The sequence below is a fragment of the Canis lupus genome, chromosome 24 (assembly GCF_003254725.2).
Source record: "Canis lupus dingo isolate Sandy chromosome 24, ASM325472v2, whole genome shotgun sequence".
NCBI lineage: Eukaryota > Metazoa > Chordata > Mammalia > Carnivora > Canidae > Canis > Canis lupus.
The window spans coordinates 17847847-17861151 of NC_064266.1; the positions used below are offsets into that span (position 1 = coordinate 17847847).

The 13305-nt window shown below is 41.3% G+C and overlaps 1 protein-coding gene across 3 annotated transcripts in view; it reads right to left on the reverse strand.

Annotated features, from left to right (window-relative positions):
* Window positions 1-13305, reverse strand: part of ATRN (attractin) — a 161557-nt gene that overhangs the window by 5597 nt on the left and 142655 nt on the right. For 2 of the 3 annotated variants that reach the window (XM_025469459.3, XM_049100733.1), the window contains 3 exons: window positions 10034-10112; window positions 5686-5793; window positions 1626-1740 (listed from right to left, as the gene is read on the reverse strand). In XM_025469459.3, the coding sequence (XP_025325244.1) occupies window positions 1626-1740; window positions 5686-5793; window positions 10034-10112 (302 nt within the window). Of the gene's footprint in view, window positions 1-1625; window positions 1741-5685; window positions 5794-10033; window positions 10113-13305 lie in introns of those variants that run through there. The other variant, XR_007405710.1, reaches the window with a different exon arrangement.

A 13305-nucleotide genomic window follows, 5' to 3' on the forward strand; every position in this document is an offset into this window, starting at 1 on the left:
CTAAATAAAATGCTAGGTTCTACCTTAAAAAAAAAAACCAAATGTCCCTTGGGGAAGGCACATTTCTGGGGGAGCTGGATCCTCAACACACGTGAGCAAGCCAGTGGAGGCTGAGAGCCCTGCTAAGGTTCTCAGGAGCTGGGTTAGTGCGCTTGTTACTCCACTGCATTGAGCCTATAAAATGAAGGAATGGGGCGAGTGGGGAATCCATATCAGTGACACTGTAGAGCAAAGGCAGAGCGAGGTGTTCTGGGAGTCCAGAGGAAGGGCCACCTAAAATAGGGTACAGAAGAGGTAAAAGGGGTGCAGTGAGCAGGTCTTCATCAGGAATTGAAGGGGATGGGGCAATCAGGCAAAGGGCAGGGCAGGAAAGGCTGCTTTCCTAATTCTAGCCAGGGCCTTGCTCTCAGGGAGCACAGGCCAAGTTTGCTGAGCTGGGAAGTGGCAGGAGACAATGTCCCAGAGTTCAGGTCAGTGGGTCATTCTGCCCTCAACATGGGTAAGGCTGAGTTAGGAGCTGAACTCCTATCCCTAGGTGAAGGCAAATCAAGTTGTTCCCCTAGGAAATGAAGACAATAAAGGCTGGCCTGGCCAAGCCTAAAGGCCTCCTCATGAGGACCCAGAAGTCATTTAGAAAGCTCAACTGGAGGTGGCTCTGAACCTGAGGGCTGCACTTAGGGGGCTATGGAGCTCAGGAGCTGGGCAAGGATTCTGGGACACACTTTATCATAGACACAGGGCTTTCTTTAGCCAAGGCAACCCTGACCCCCAGAATTGTTTCAACTGAAAGCTGTCTAAAACATATTGTGCATCTTGTCTGAAGCATCCCTCCAAAGTACTCCATGATTAATCGGAGTTAATATTTCCACAACTGTATTCCATATCTCCTTAGTGTTTGATAAGAGGATGTTTATCGAAATTATGATTTGTGTACCTGATGGAATTGCATGAAAGACACTGGTAAAGTGTTACATAGTAAACTGCAAACATGTTTATGACAGTTTTATGAAAAAAGAATAAAAATGAGATCTATACAATAATTTCAACAAAGCTGCTGGCCAGGGCTAGAAAGGAAAAAACAATGAACATTGGAGAGTGCGGGATGGTAGGACTGTGAGTACATTTCCAAGACTTCCCTTAAATTATTATAACTGCGGTTTGTGCCTTATATTTAAAAAAGAGCGAAAAAGCAAAAGAAATTTCATAAGGCTGGAAATGCCAATTTGAGAGTGCCAGCTTGGAGGAGCTAGCGAGGAGCCACAAGAGCAGGTAAGATAACTGTGGAAGAGGATATGGATGGAGGGGAGAAGCCCTGAGGAAGGGAGAAGAGACAGGGAAGGGGCGGCAGAGCCAGAGCTGAGGAAAAGCAGCAGCAAGGGAAGGTGTGGCTAGAAGTTTCAATGCCACCAGGAGGGTGTGGGAGCCAGTGCAGGGAGGGGAGCTCTGGGCTCCTCCCTGGGAAGGAATCATGGCCTCAGGATAGACAGTTCAGGGAACACAAGGGACAATGGGATCGTCTCTCTGAATCCTTACAATGACACAAGGCAGGCACATGCCTATGGTTCACTATCACTTCTAGACCCAAGTTCGCAAGTCTAGTTTGTCACTGGCCCTCATCTACTCACCTGACTGTCCAGGAGGAGGGATTCCACCGAGCCCTCGAGGAAGCCTCACAAACACAGAGAGGACAGCAGCTTTGTTGCCAAAACACGGTTCCAGGGCAATGGGTTTGGGAACAGTCTGGTGGAATAAAACAAAGAGTTACCTAAGGTGGAGCTTCTCCAGTGTTAATGATGCAGCCTTCACATGTGATTTTTAAAGATGCCCTCTATGAGTTTCTATTGCTGTGTAGCACAGTAACAAATAAACAAATTACTAACTTAGTTGCAAAACAGCACCTATTTATTATCTATCTCAGTTCGGAAGGTCAGAAATCCAGGCGAGCTCTGAGGGTTCCTGCTTACAGATACAGGTTTGTTCATTTCTTCCATCCATTCTTAATTTCACAGGTGGACTTGGTCAAGTCAGCCTCGGGGCCAGCTCTTATCTGGAGGCTCTAGGGAAGAATCTGTTCAAAACTTATTCAAGAGGCCTCAGGGAGGGCAGCAGAATCCAGTTCCTTGGTGTGGGTCTAAGGTCCCCATTTCCTTCCTAGTGGTCTGCAGGGAGCGCCACTCTCTCCCAGAGGCTTCCTCCTATGGCCCCTCCAGCTTCCAATCCGTGCAAGTGTACCAAGTCTTCTCATGCTTCCTCTTCTGCCACCAGCCAGGGAAAATCCCTCGGTATCTTAAGGTTTCTGCTGTCTAGGGATCTGTATTACTTCTGTCCAATCCCTTTATATAAAGAAGCAACTAGAGTAGTGTTTGACTGAAAAACCATGAGCTGGGAATCTTGGCCGTCTTTAGAATTCTGCCTGCCATACCCCCAAATATGTCATTCATTTCTTCAATCTGCTTGAAGAAAATGACTTCTGGAACCTCTGTGGCTACAACAGAGGGAAGGACGGGGCAGGTGAGAGGACTGTGACCTAGATCATTGTGGTGACAGCAACGGAGGTTGAAGACAGAGCCAAAGCCATGCTGATGTTAAGAGAATGAGAACAACTACGGACTAAGTTTAGCTCCAGGACTTTTGCCTGAGTGGCTAGGATGAGATACCTAGTTGGGGGAGATATGCCAAGGAGAGGTATAGGGGATAATATCCAGAGCTCAGCTTTGGATGCTGAGACATCCATGTGGGGGCACAAGTAAATAAGCAATTGGATATAGGAGTGAAAGGCTCACAGGAGATGTCTGAGCGGAGAGATCATGGTGTTAAAATAAACCCATGATGGAAAAGATCACTTCTGTGGTCTGAATGTGTCCTTCTAAAATTTGTATGTTACATCTGAATGCCCAATAGGATGATATCTGGACGTGAGCCCTTTGAGAGGTGATCAGTGCCCTCATAAAAGGGACCCTACAGAGCTCCCTGCCCTCCGGCATATAAAGGCAGAGCAAGAAAGCCCGTCTACGAACCAGGAAGGCGGCTCTGATCAGACAATGAATCTGCCAGCACCTCAATCCTGGACTTCCTAGCCTTGAGGATTGTGAGAAATTTCTGTTGTTTCTACGATACCCAGTCTCTGGCACTTTGTCATAGCAGCTCAAACAGACTAAGACAGTCACTGGAGTAGTGGGCATAAAAGATGTGAGAGGAGGCCCAAAGACTGAGCCTTCTCTAGAGGTGTGGGGAGATGGAGAAGGTTGAGCAGCCAGAGAGTGAGAGTGTGTGGTGTCCTGGAAGGACAGTCAAGAAAGTGTTTGAAAGAGTAACCAACTGGGTCATACTGGGCTATCAACACAGGACGTATGGTGCTGCTTAGTACTTCAGATTTGTCTATTTTTTTTAATCCTACAAATTGTTATTTTATCATGTTTGCTAGATTCCTTATGTGCTTACCATTTCATTGTCTTGCTATTCCTTCTTATACCTCACTCCATTCTCCTGGCTAGTTTTTCTTTCTTTAACACATCCTATAGACATTTCTCTTATAAGCTTTCAAAATCTTCCTTCTGTCCTTGTTTTTAGGAGACAGTTACTGGGCCTGATGTTCAAGGTTGGCAGTTCTCTTGATGTCATCTGGAGACATTCTTCCAAACTCTTTTGGCTTCTGGTGTTACTAATGAGAAGTCAGCTGTTGCTTTGTCATTTCCTTTAGGTGATTTCTTTTTTTCCCCAGTTATTTTTTTAAATGTAGTCAACACACATAACATTTACCACCCTAACCCTTTTAAGGTGTACACTTCAGAGGTATTAAATAGATTCATACTGTTATGCAACCATCACCACCATCCATCTCCAGAATTGTTTTCATCTTGCAGAACTGAAACCCCACACCCATAGTGACTCCCTATTTCCCTCTCCCCCAACCCCTGATAACCACCATTATACTTTGTCATTATGGATTTGATTACTCTAGGTAACTCAGAAAAGTGGAATCATATAGTATATATTTTTTTGTGGCTAGCTTATTTCAATTAGCATAATGTTCTCAAGGTTCATCCATGTTGTAGCAGGTGTCAGAATTTCCTTCCTTTTTACACTGAATAATATTCCTTTGTATGTGTAGACCACATTTGGCATACCCATTCATCTACTGATGGACATTAGGGATGTTCCCATCTTTTAGCCATTGTGAATAATGCTGTGAACATGGATGCACAAATACATCTTTGAGACCTGGCTTTCAATTCTTGCAGGTATATATCCAGAAGGGGAATTGCAAGATATGGTAATTCTGTTTTTATTTTTTTGAGGAAGAACAATACTGTTCTCCACAGCAGCTCCAACATTTCACATTCCCACTGACATTGCTCAAGGGTTCCAATTTCTTCACATCGTGGCAATCATACAATGTATATATAAAATACATGTTAGGTCTTCTCATTTTATTCTCCATATTCTTATCTGTCATATTTTTCATCTTCTTGTCTCTCTGTTCTGCATTCTGTGTAATTTCTTCAGATTCATCTTCCAGTTCAAAAGTTCTCTTCACTAGTGTCTGATGTGCTATTTATTTAGCATGTAAACTGAGTTATTTTAGAAATTTTAACCACTATATATTCCATTTTTTTGGTAAGGTTACTTATTTAAGTAATCTTTATACCCAACGTGGGGTTTGAATCATGACACAGATCAAGAGTCACGTGCTCTACCGACTGAGCCAGCCAGATGCCCCTAAATGTTCCATTTCATTCTTTTTTTTGATCTAGTCATTGATTCATGGTATCCTCATCTTTATGATTCCATCTTTCCCACCTTCAAACATTTCATAAAGAGCTAGCTATATTATACTCTTTAGATGACACTCTAACATGCGAAGTCCTGTCTACACCCTCTGTCTACAGTGTCTGCTAACTCATATTCCTAGTGGCTTGTCTCTCTTGTCCTTGGTGATCTCTGACTGCTTGATCTTGATCGGTGGGGATCCTACATGGCTGAACTGGGGAAGCTTTCCCACAGAGAGGATCTGCACCTATGTCAGCTGGGAGTCATGGTGTGTTACCAATCTGGAACAACTTCAGATCACACATCATTCTGGTTTGGTTCATGATTTGTTCTTTTTTGGGGGGAAGGATAGGAGAGTATTCCCTGGGAATTTCACCTACTTCCTATGAACTCAGTAATGCATTAGTAAGTATTTTAAAATTCAGGATCTAAAGCTGTTTCCCCAGAGTATATGGTACATTTCATCATTTTGCCAAAATAGAAACTTTTATAACTTTCCTCATCTTTTTTTTTTTTTTTTGGAGGAGTCAGAAATATTTACATTCCATAGAATGTATAGTGAATTATAATATTTGCCCATTGAAGAAAATTCCCTAAACTACTTAGAAGCAATGATTCAATTTAGCTCTTTTCCAATACAAGTTTTAAAGTATTATGTCACAGAATACTTACAAGAATTTGAGACAAACCATTTACATATTAAAATTCCTTGAACATGGGAATGCTTAACAACATGAATGAAACACTGAAAAATGAAAGCAAAAGAACACCTGACAATGTCAGTGTGTTGCCTTATTGTTAAAGAGAGAAAGGAAAACATAATTACGAGGCAACGGAACAAGTTTCTTGTTCTTTGTGGTTTCTCAGAAGCCTGAGTTCTGACAAGTTTTCGGGGCTTTTGAATCACATTCTCACCTTTATACTCCCTCCAATAAGATCAGGAGGCTCTTCATCTGTTTCCAAGGCAACGTTTACAGAGGCAAAGGGGCGACTGGCCATCTGCTGCATCTCTCGAAGAAGTTGCTATGGGGTAATATGGCAAATGTTAGAGCACCGAGTGCTGAGGGGATTTTATTAAGGAATACTACATATTAAAAGTACCTCAACCTCCCTGGTTCAAACAAAGAAGTCCAAAATGATATTTTTGAGATAGCTGGAGAAAACTGGACACAGACCAGGTATCAGATAACATTAGGACCTACTAAATTTTGTTGAATGTGATAACAGCACTATCATCATATCAGAAAGTCCTTACCTGACCTGTTAGAGATACACGCTAAAATACTGATGGACAGGATGTTATGATGCCTGCTTATTAAATATATAAAATAAATGATGTAGCCCTATCTCCTCATATTTTCATGTCTAGATTAAAGCCTTTCCTACTTCTTTCTTTCTACTGAAACCTGAACCAAATGTTGACACCGCAGATAGCAACAGAAAGAGCTCTTTGTTCACAGAGGTGATATAAGCTGAAAACAAACAAGTGTGAAGTTTGGCAGAGTTAGAGGGACAAGCAGGGGCCTTGGATTTAGGGGAGGCTTGGATGTGAATCCTTGATCCAATTTCCAGCTGCATCACCTTAAGAAAGGTGTTTAAAGTCTCTGGGTTTCAGTTTCCTCTTCTCTGTATTAGGAATTTTAAACCTGTGTTACTAGGATTAAAGGAGACACTAACCAGCTGAGTGCCCAGCACATGGTGGATCAATCTATATCATTCATGTATCATTAAGGATATTGGAGATCCAGGCATATCATTGAAGCCTGGAGGTCATGCCATGGAAGACAACCAGGCCTTCCTGCAAACCACCAATGTGGAACTATGGTAGGAGACAGAATCTTAGTCTGGGTAGACAATGGCTCTGGTATAGAAGGATATTTTTATGTTAAACATTTTCTTAAAATACTAATAACAACATTCTAGATCTCATCAAACTGTTGGTCCATTTACTCAACAAATATGTGGAGCAACCCTACTTTGGGTTCTGTGCTACCCCAAGAGCTAGAGTCCCAGTAGGACAGAACACTTCTGCTCTTCCAGTTTGGAAGTTCCTTTACGAAGAGTGCATGAGATAATGTGTGGACAAACAAGTAAAATGGGGCCTGGCATAGAGCAAGCACTTAAGCAGTGTTAGTTGTTATTATTTTTGTTGTTACAAATCTCATTAAGTCATTTCTTCTACAATTCTGAGAGGGATAAACATGACTAACAGTGTAGAAATGTAGAAATATATTCTGAATAGTCGGGTTCACAGAAATTTCAAATCACAAGGGTAAAAGCTTAATTTGTTGATCAACTGTCATAAGCTACTTTTTTTGGTGGTGGTGGGGAGAGAATTTTAAAAGAAGTATAACCTGGAATTTTTAAAGAAATTTAAATGATTTAAAAAATAAAATGCTGGGCAGCCTGGGTGGCTCAGCGGTTTAGTGCTGCCTTCGGCCCAGGACATGATCCTGGAGACCTAGGATCGAGTCCCATATCAGGCTCCCTGCATGGAGCCTGCTTCTCCCTCTGCCTGTGTCTCTGCCTCTCACTCTCTCTCTCTCCCATGAATAAATAAATAAAATCTTTAAAAAAATATGCTGAAGAAATTGTTATTCTTAATGAGCCTAAATAAAGCCTATCATAACCCTGGGAGGTAGGGATCTTCTAATTCTTCCTTCTTATTTAATTAAGCATGCTCTCTGGTATGGCAAAAGAAAATTTCCTTCACCATACATTCACCATTCCTATTATAGAATGAGTAAATATCTTTTAAAAATTTCATTTAAATTCATAAGCATACATTTTAAAAACCTTTTTTCTACAAGGTATTCATCCTCTTCATATTTTCTTTCAAGTATGTTGCAAACATTTTCTAGTTGGCTGTTTGTCTTCCTTGATTTATTTTTGATCTACTTAAGTATTACTTTTTATGCATGCAAATTGCTGCTATACTATGCTTTAATCATCTTATCTGAAAGTAATAATTTTGCCTCCTTTTCAATAGTAATAAAACTTATTTCTTTTTCTTTGAGTGCACAGCCGAGAATATCCAGAGCAGAAATAAGTGACGATGGGGACTCCAGGACTGTATTTACATAGCCTGTAAAGACCAAAGTCCCAAGTTTAAAGCCCAGTTTGGTCTCTTAGTAACTGTGTGATGATGGGTAAGTTATTCTGCTTCTTTGAGCCTCAGTTTCCTCCTATTTCATAAGCTTGTTATGAAGAGTAAATTAGTTAATCTATATAAAACCTTTAAGAATAGTGCCTGGAATTTAGAAATGCTCAAATGTCAGCTCTTATTATGACAAACCTGTCATAATACTGATTTTCTCAGTACAACTTCTAGTGTTTTCATATCATGAGTGATGTTGGTTATTTGGATATTCCTTATAGTGTTAATAAGGAGGTATTATTTTTGAGTTTACAAAGAGTTTTGTTTTATTTGTTTGTTTGTTTATTTATTTATTTAAGATTTTATTTATTTATTCATGAGAGACACAGAGAGAACCAGAGACACAGACACAGGGAGTCTGATGTGGGACTCGATCCCAGGACCTTGGGATCACGCCCTGAGCCAAAGGCAGACCCTCAACCACTGAGCCACCCAGGCATCCCAAGAGTTTTGCTTTTAAACCAGGAACTGATGTTGAATTTCAACAAATGACTAAGTGATTACTTGGCCATTACTAAAAATTTAGGTTCTATTTTTACCCACTGATATAACCTATTCTGTAGGTTTTCCTGTAGTAAATGATCCCATTATTACACTGGTAAATTAGAACTGTTCCACATAAAGTCACTGTGTGACTGGTCTTTGTTTTTTGGTGCTTTTTCTCAGGTTTGGGATTCAAAGTTTCTATGGATACCATGAATTAGGACTCTTTTAAGCTTTCCATCTTTTCCCTTACTTGAGAACAGTTTATGTATTTTAGAAATAAACAATTCTCCTAAGCACTCAAGGAAAAATAGACTTACTATTTCCATAAGCTCATCTCAAATGTAAACTCCCTGGGTAATGCCCTTTGTGGAGAGAGTATATTCTGAGAAGTTTTCAATTCCTTCCCTGGCCATGTTTATTGAGTCTTCCCACTTCTTTCTTACTCTATTTGGATCACTTCTACTTTTTTTTAGAATACTGTACAATTCATTGGGATTTTAAAATGTCTTAGTAATGGAGCTATTAGAAAATTCCTTCTGGGGACACCTGGGTGGCTCAGTGTTTGGGCACCTGCCTGCCTTTGGCTCAGGTCATGATCCTGGAGTCCCAGGATCAAGTCCCACATTGAGCTCCCTGCATGGAGCCTGCTTCTCCCTCTGCCTATGTCTCTGCCTCTCTCTCAGTTTGTGTCTCTGATGAATAAATAAATAAATCTTTAAAAAAAATCCCTCTGAATATGTTACCCACTGAATTTAAAAACGATAATAAAAAGGATGCAACATTACCTTTATGCTAACATTACTTTTATATGGGTCAGAAAAGGGGTCATGACCTCCAGGAGGAGGCCCTCATTACAGACACTAATATTCAGGGAATAGGGCTGTGTGCTTCTAAGTTTTGATTTGCGATATTCTTGTTCTCTTCTAAATCTTGTCCATAGATAAATTTTTATATAGAAAAGGGCAAGAATAGATACAGAAGACGGAGGAGCATATATCAGCCTAGAGCTCAGTGCCCTTCCATTATCAACAATGCAACAGACAGGACTCTAGAAGGCAGAGTAATAACACTAGTGAAAGTTGTGAAAAACAAGATTTTATGTTGTCACTTTTAAGCAAGTTTATTTATTTGGTCAATCATAAAAATATTTGCTTGACTTATTGATACCACTTTAGGAACGGAGCTCTGGAAATAAATCAAGACTCATTAAAAAATAAAACTCAAGCAAAAACTTGACTAGACACTGATTTATCTTTGCGTGATGAGATATTTCAGAGATGGTTTAGCTGGCTGATTTTACTCTCGTTCTCATGAAAAACTCTGCTCCTGAGCCCTCAGATCTGCCTGAGCTAAGGACAGAGCACTGGTAGAATGGGCGGAACTGGCAGCTATAAGTCAATACTAAAGTTCCCTTTTAGAAAGTTAAAAGTATGTGGTGCAGAATTATACTTTATATCACACTAGTCGAAATCTACTGACCATACTCTGCAGAAATGGCAGCATTAGTCTCCCTGTGGTATGTCTATAAATTATCACTAATTAGCTAAAACGGACTTGCTTTAGAGAAAGAGAAAGGAAGAACTGACAGGCATTCAGGAACCTTTATCCATTGAGGCTTACCTCTCTACGCCTGGAGGCCCAACAACTTTGTTTGATCTTCCAAACCACAGCAGCCACCAGGAGCAAAGAGAGGAAACAACTGTGAGAAAGGAGAGTACTGAGTTATTATCCCAGCCCCCAGAATCAGCACTGTCACCCCCACCTCAGGCCAGGCAGGGAGAATCCCCCAAATACCATTCCAAGTACCTTTCTCATCACTTATCATAACCATGTACCTGGTTCACAGGAAGCAAGTGTAAAAAGACTGATAAGCTGAGCTTCCTGACCTGACCTCTAGACTGTAGTGTCCCCAAAGGCACTGGGAGAGAGCTCTGACCTCCCACTGGGCCTTTTATCGAGATGGCCCATCATGGCTTATCCCAAATAAGAAAAATAATTCTAGGATAATAATAATGAATGACAAGCAAGCTATCTAATTGAATTAGCAAACCTTTACTGATAAAAGTCTAAGAAAATGAGAAAAGTTATTAAAGAACAACCAGCTTTTCATACAGAAGAGGTACACACAAGAATAAACATATATATATATATATATATATATATATATATATATATATATATATAAAATACACATTCAATTGTATTTTTAGAAAGGAAATTCATCTAATTTTTATAAAATAAAATGATCAACCTCAAACCGACAACTTTCTTAACTCCTACTGGTAGGCAGAGAGTAACTCCTACTGGTCTTGTAACTGTAAACGCTTTCAACATGCCTTCATCTGTAAACCAGGTGTGAAGGGTTTGAAAAGCTACCCTGACAATGGAGAGAAAGACTGACTTCTGTTATTTGCAGATACAAGGCATCTGCAGCATGGGGTTGGTTTCCAGAATGGCAGCCTCAGTGAACCCAAGAGCCAACCGACCAGAGGCAGGCCCTCAGGCTGGCTGGAGAGGGCACTCTGAGGTGTGGGGATGACTAACTTCTGCCTTCCCAGTGGGCTCCCACAGCCCACTGCTGCCCCAACAAGAACAGGGGGAAAGATCCCTCCAGTGGATTCCCGGATTCAAGAGAAGGGGCTTTCCACAGTCATCATCATTCAGGGGAGAGGCTTCAATTCCTGCCTGACTGGGCCTCTTGGCTGTCCTGACTCTCCTGGTCCTTCCTCCTCTCTGACAGTCTCTATTTTCCTTTATTTTTTTTTTTAAGATTTCATTTATTTGTTTATTTTTAAAAGATTTTATTTATTTATTCATGAGAAACACACAGAGGGGCAGAGATGTAGGCAGAGGGAGAAGCAGACTCCCTGCAGGGAGCCCGATGTGGGACTTGATCCCAGGACCCCAAGATCATGCCCTGAGCTGAAGGCAGACGCTCAACCACTGAGCCACCCAGGTGCCCCAAGATTTCAATTATTTATTCATGAGAGACACACAGAGAGAGGCAGAGACATAGGCAGGCAGAGGGAGAAGCAGGCTTCTCCAAAAGGCAGACAGACGCTCAACCACTGAGCCACCGAGGTGCCTATTTTCCTTTCAATCAGACAGACCAAAGGCAGACAGACGCTCAACCACTGAGCCACCGAGGTGCCTATTTTCCTTTCAATCAATATTTTATTGACATAGGTCCTGTTGTTCTAGGCCCATAAAATACACTGATGAACTGAACAAAAGACTGCAGTTTTCATGGAGTGGACATTCCATCAGCTGGAGATAAAAAGTAAACAAAACAAACAAGCAAATTATAGGGCATGTGAGAAGGTAGTAAATGCTACAGAAATAGAAAGATGGTAAGGGAAAGTGGGTTCAGGGGTGCCACTGGCACTCTAAAGCAGAATGGTCAGAGTGGGTGAGCCTTACTTCTTGAGAAGGTGATATCTGAGCAAGATTTGAAGGAGGCATGAGAGGTGGATCAGGGGATGTCTACAGAAACACACCTGGGCAATGGGCTTGGCTGTGCAAAGCCAGAGGCAAGGACATACCTAGGACTGCCTGAGGAACCTCAGGAGGCCACCATGGCTGGAGTGGGGGCAGTTGGGTCACAGATAAAGGCAGAGAGATAAAGAGAAGCAGACCATGGAAGGCCTGCAGGCACTGTAAGGGTATTGGGTTTTACTGAATGAGATGAGGAACTAACTTAGGTATTTGAGCAGATAAATATCATTTAACTTAGGCTAAGAACTTTAGGTCTGCAGCAGCAGAAATAGGGAGACCAGTAGGTCTAAGAGAGATGATGGTGGCTCAAGCCAGGGTGGTTGTAGCATGGGTGTGGAAAGCACTTTGGAATCTGGACATAATTTGAAGGTTGAGACCATAGAATTTGCTGATGTGCTGGATGTAGAGTATGGAATGGAGAAGTCAGGGATTTTGATCTGAGGAACTTGCCATCAACCTAGAGAGGGAAGGTTCTGGGTGGAGCAGGTACAAGACAGCAGACAGACAGTAAGAGACATGCTGACTTCTGAGATATCCACCTAACCACCGAAAGGAGATGTAGGCAGCTATGGGTCAGGAGGCTAGGAGGTGGCATTTGGGAATCATAAGCATACACAGTAAACCCTTGAATAATGAGAGGATTAGGGGTGCTGACCCTCTGCACAGTTGAAAACCCATATATAACTTTTGACTGCCCCAAAACTTTACTACTAATAATCTACTGTTGATAGGAAGCCTTACTGATAATATAGTTGATTAACTCATATTTTGTATGTTATATGTATTATATGCTGTATTCTTACAATAAGGAAAGACAGAGAAAATAAAATGTTATTAAGAAAATCATAAGGTGGCACCTGGGTGGCACAGTTAGTTAAACGTGACTCTTGGTTTTGGCTCAGGTCATGACTGCAGGGTCATGAGATCAAGCCTCATGTCGGTTGCTCAACATGGAGTCCACTTGAGATTCTCTCTCCCTCTCCCTACCCTTCCTGCTTGTGCTCTCTCTCAAATAAATACATAAATCTTAAAAAAAGGGGGGGGAATCATAAGGAAATTACATTTACTATACTGTACTTATTGAAAAAAATCCACATATAAGTGGACCTGCAGAGTTCAAACCTATACTGTTCAAGGGTAAACTCTTTAATGCATTTGAAGTAATAAATCTGGATGAGGTGACCCAGGGGGTGAAAACAAATACAGAAGAATGTCCTGGGTTGGGGGATCCACCCTTGAGAAGTTGGGGAGAAGAGGAAGAAACAGTAAAGGAGTCTGAGAAGAATAATTTGTCTTTCTTGGTTTCCATGCATAATCCTGCTTTTTGTTATTTTTATTCTAATAGAAACACAAGGAGGCAGCAAATCCACATGGAAGGGCAAGGAGGGACTAAGAGC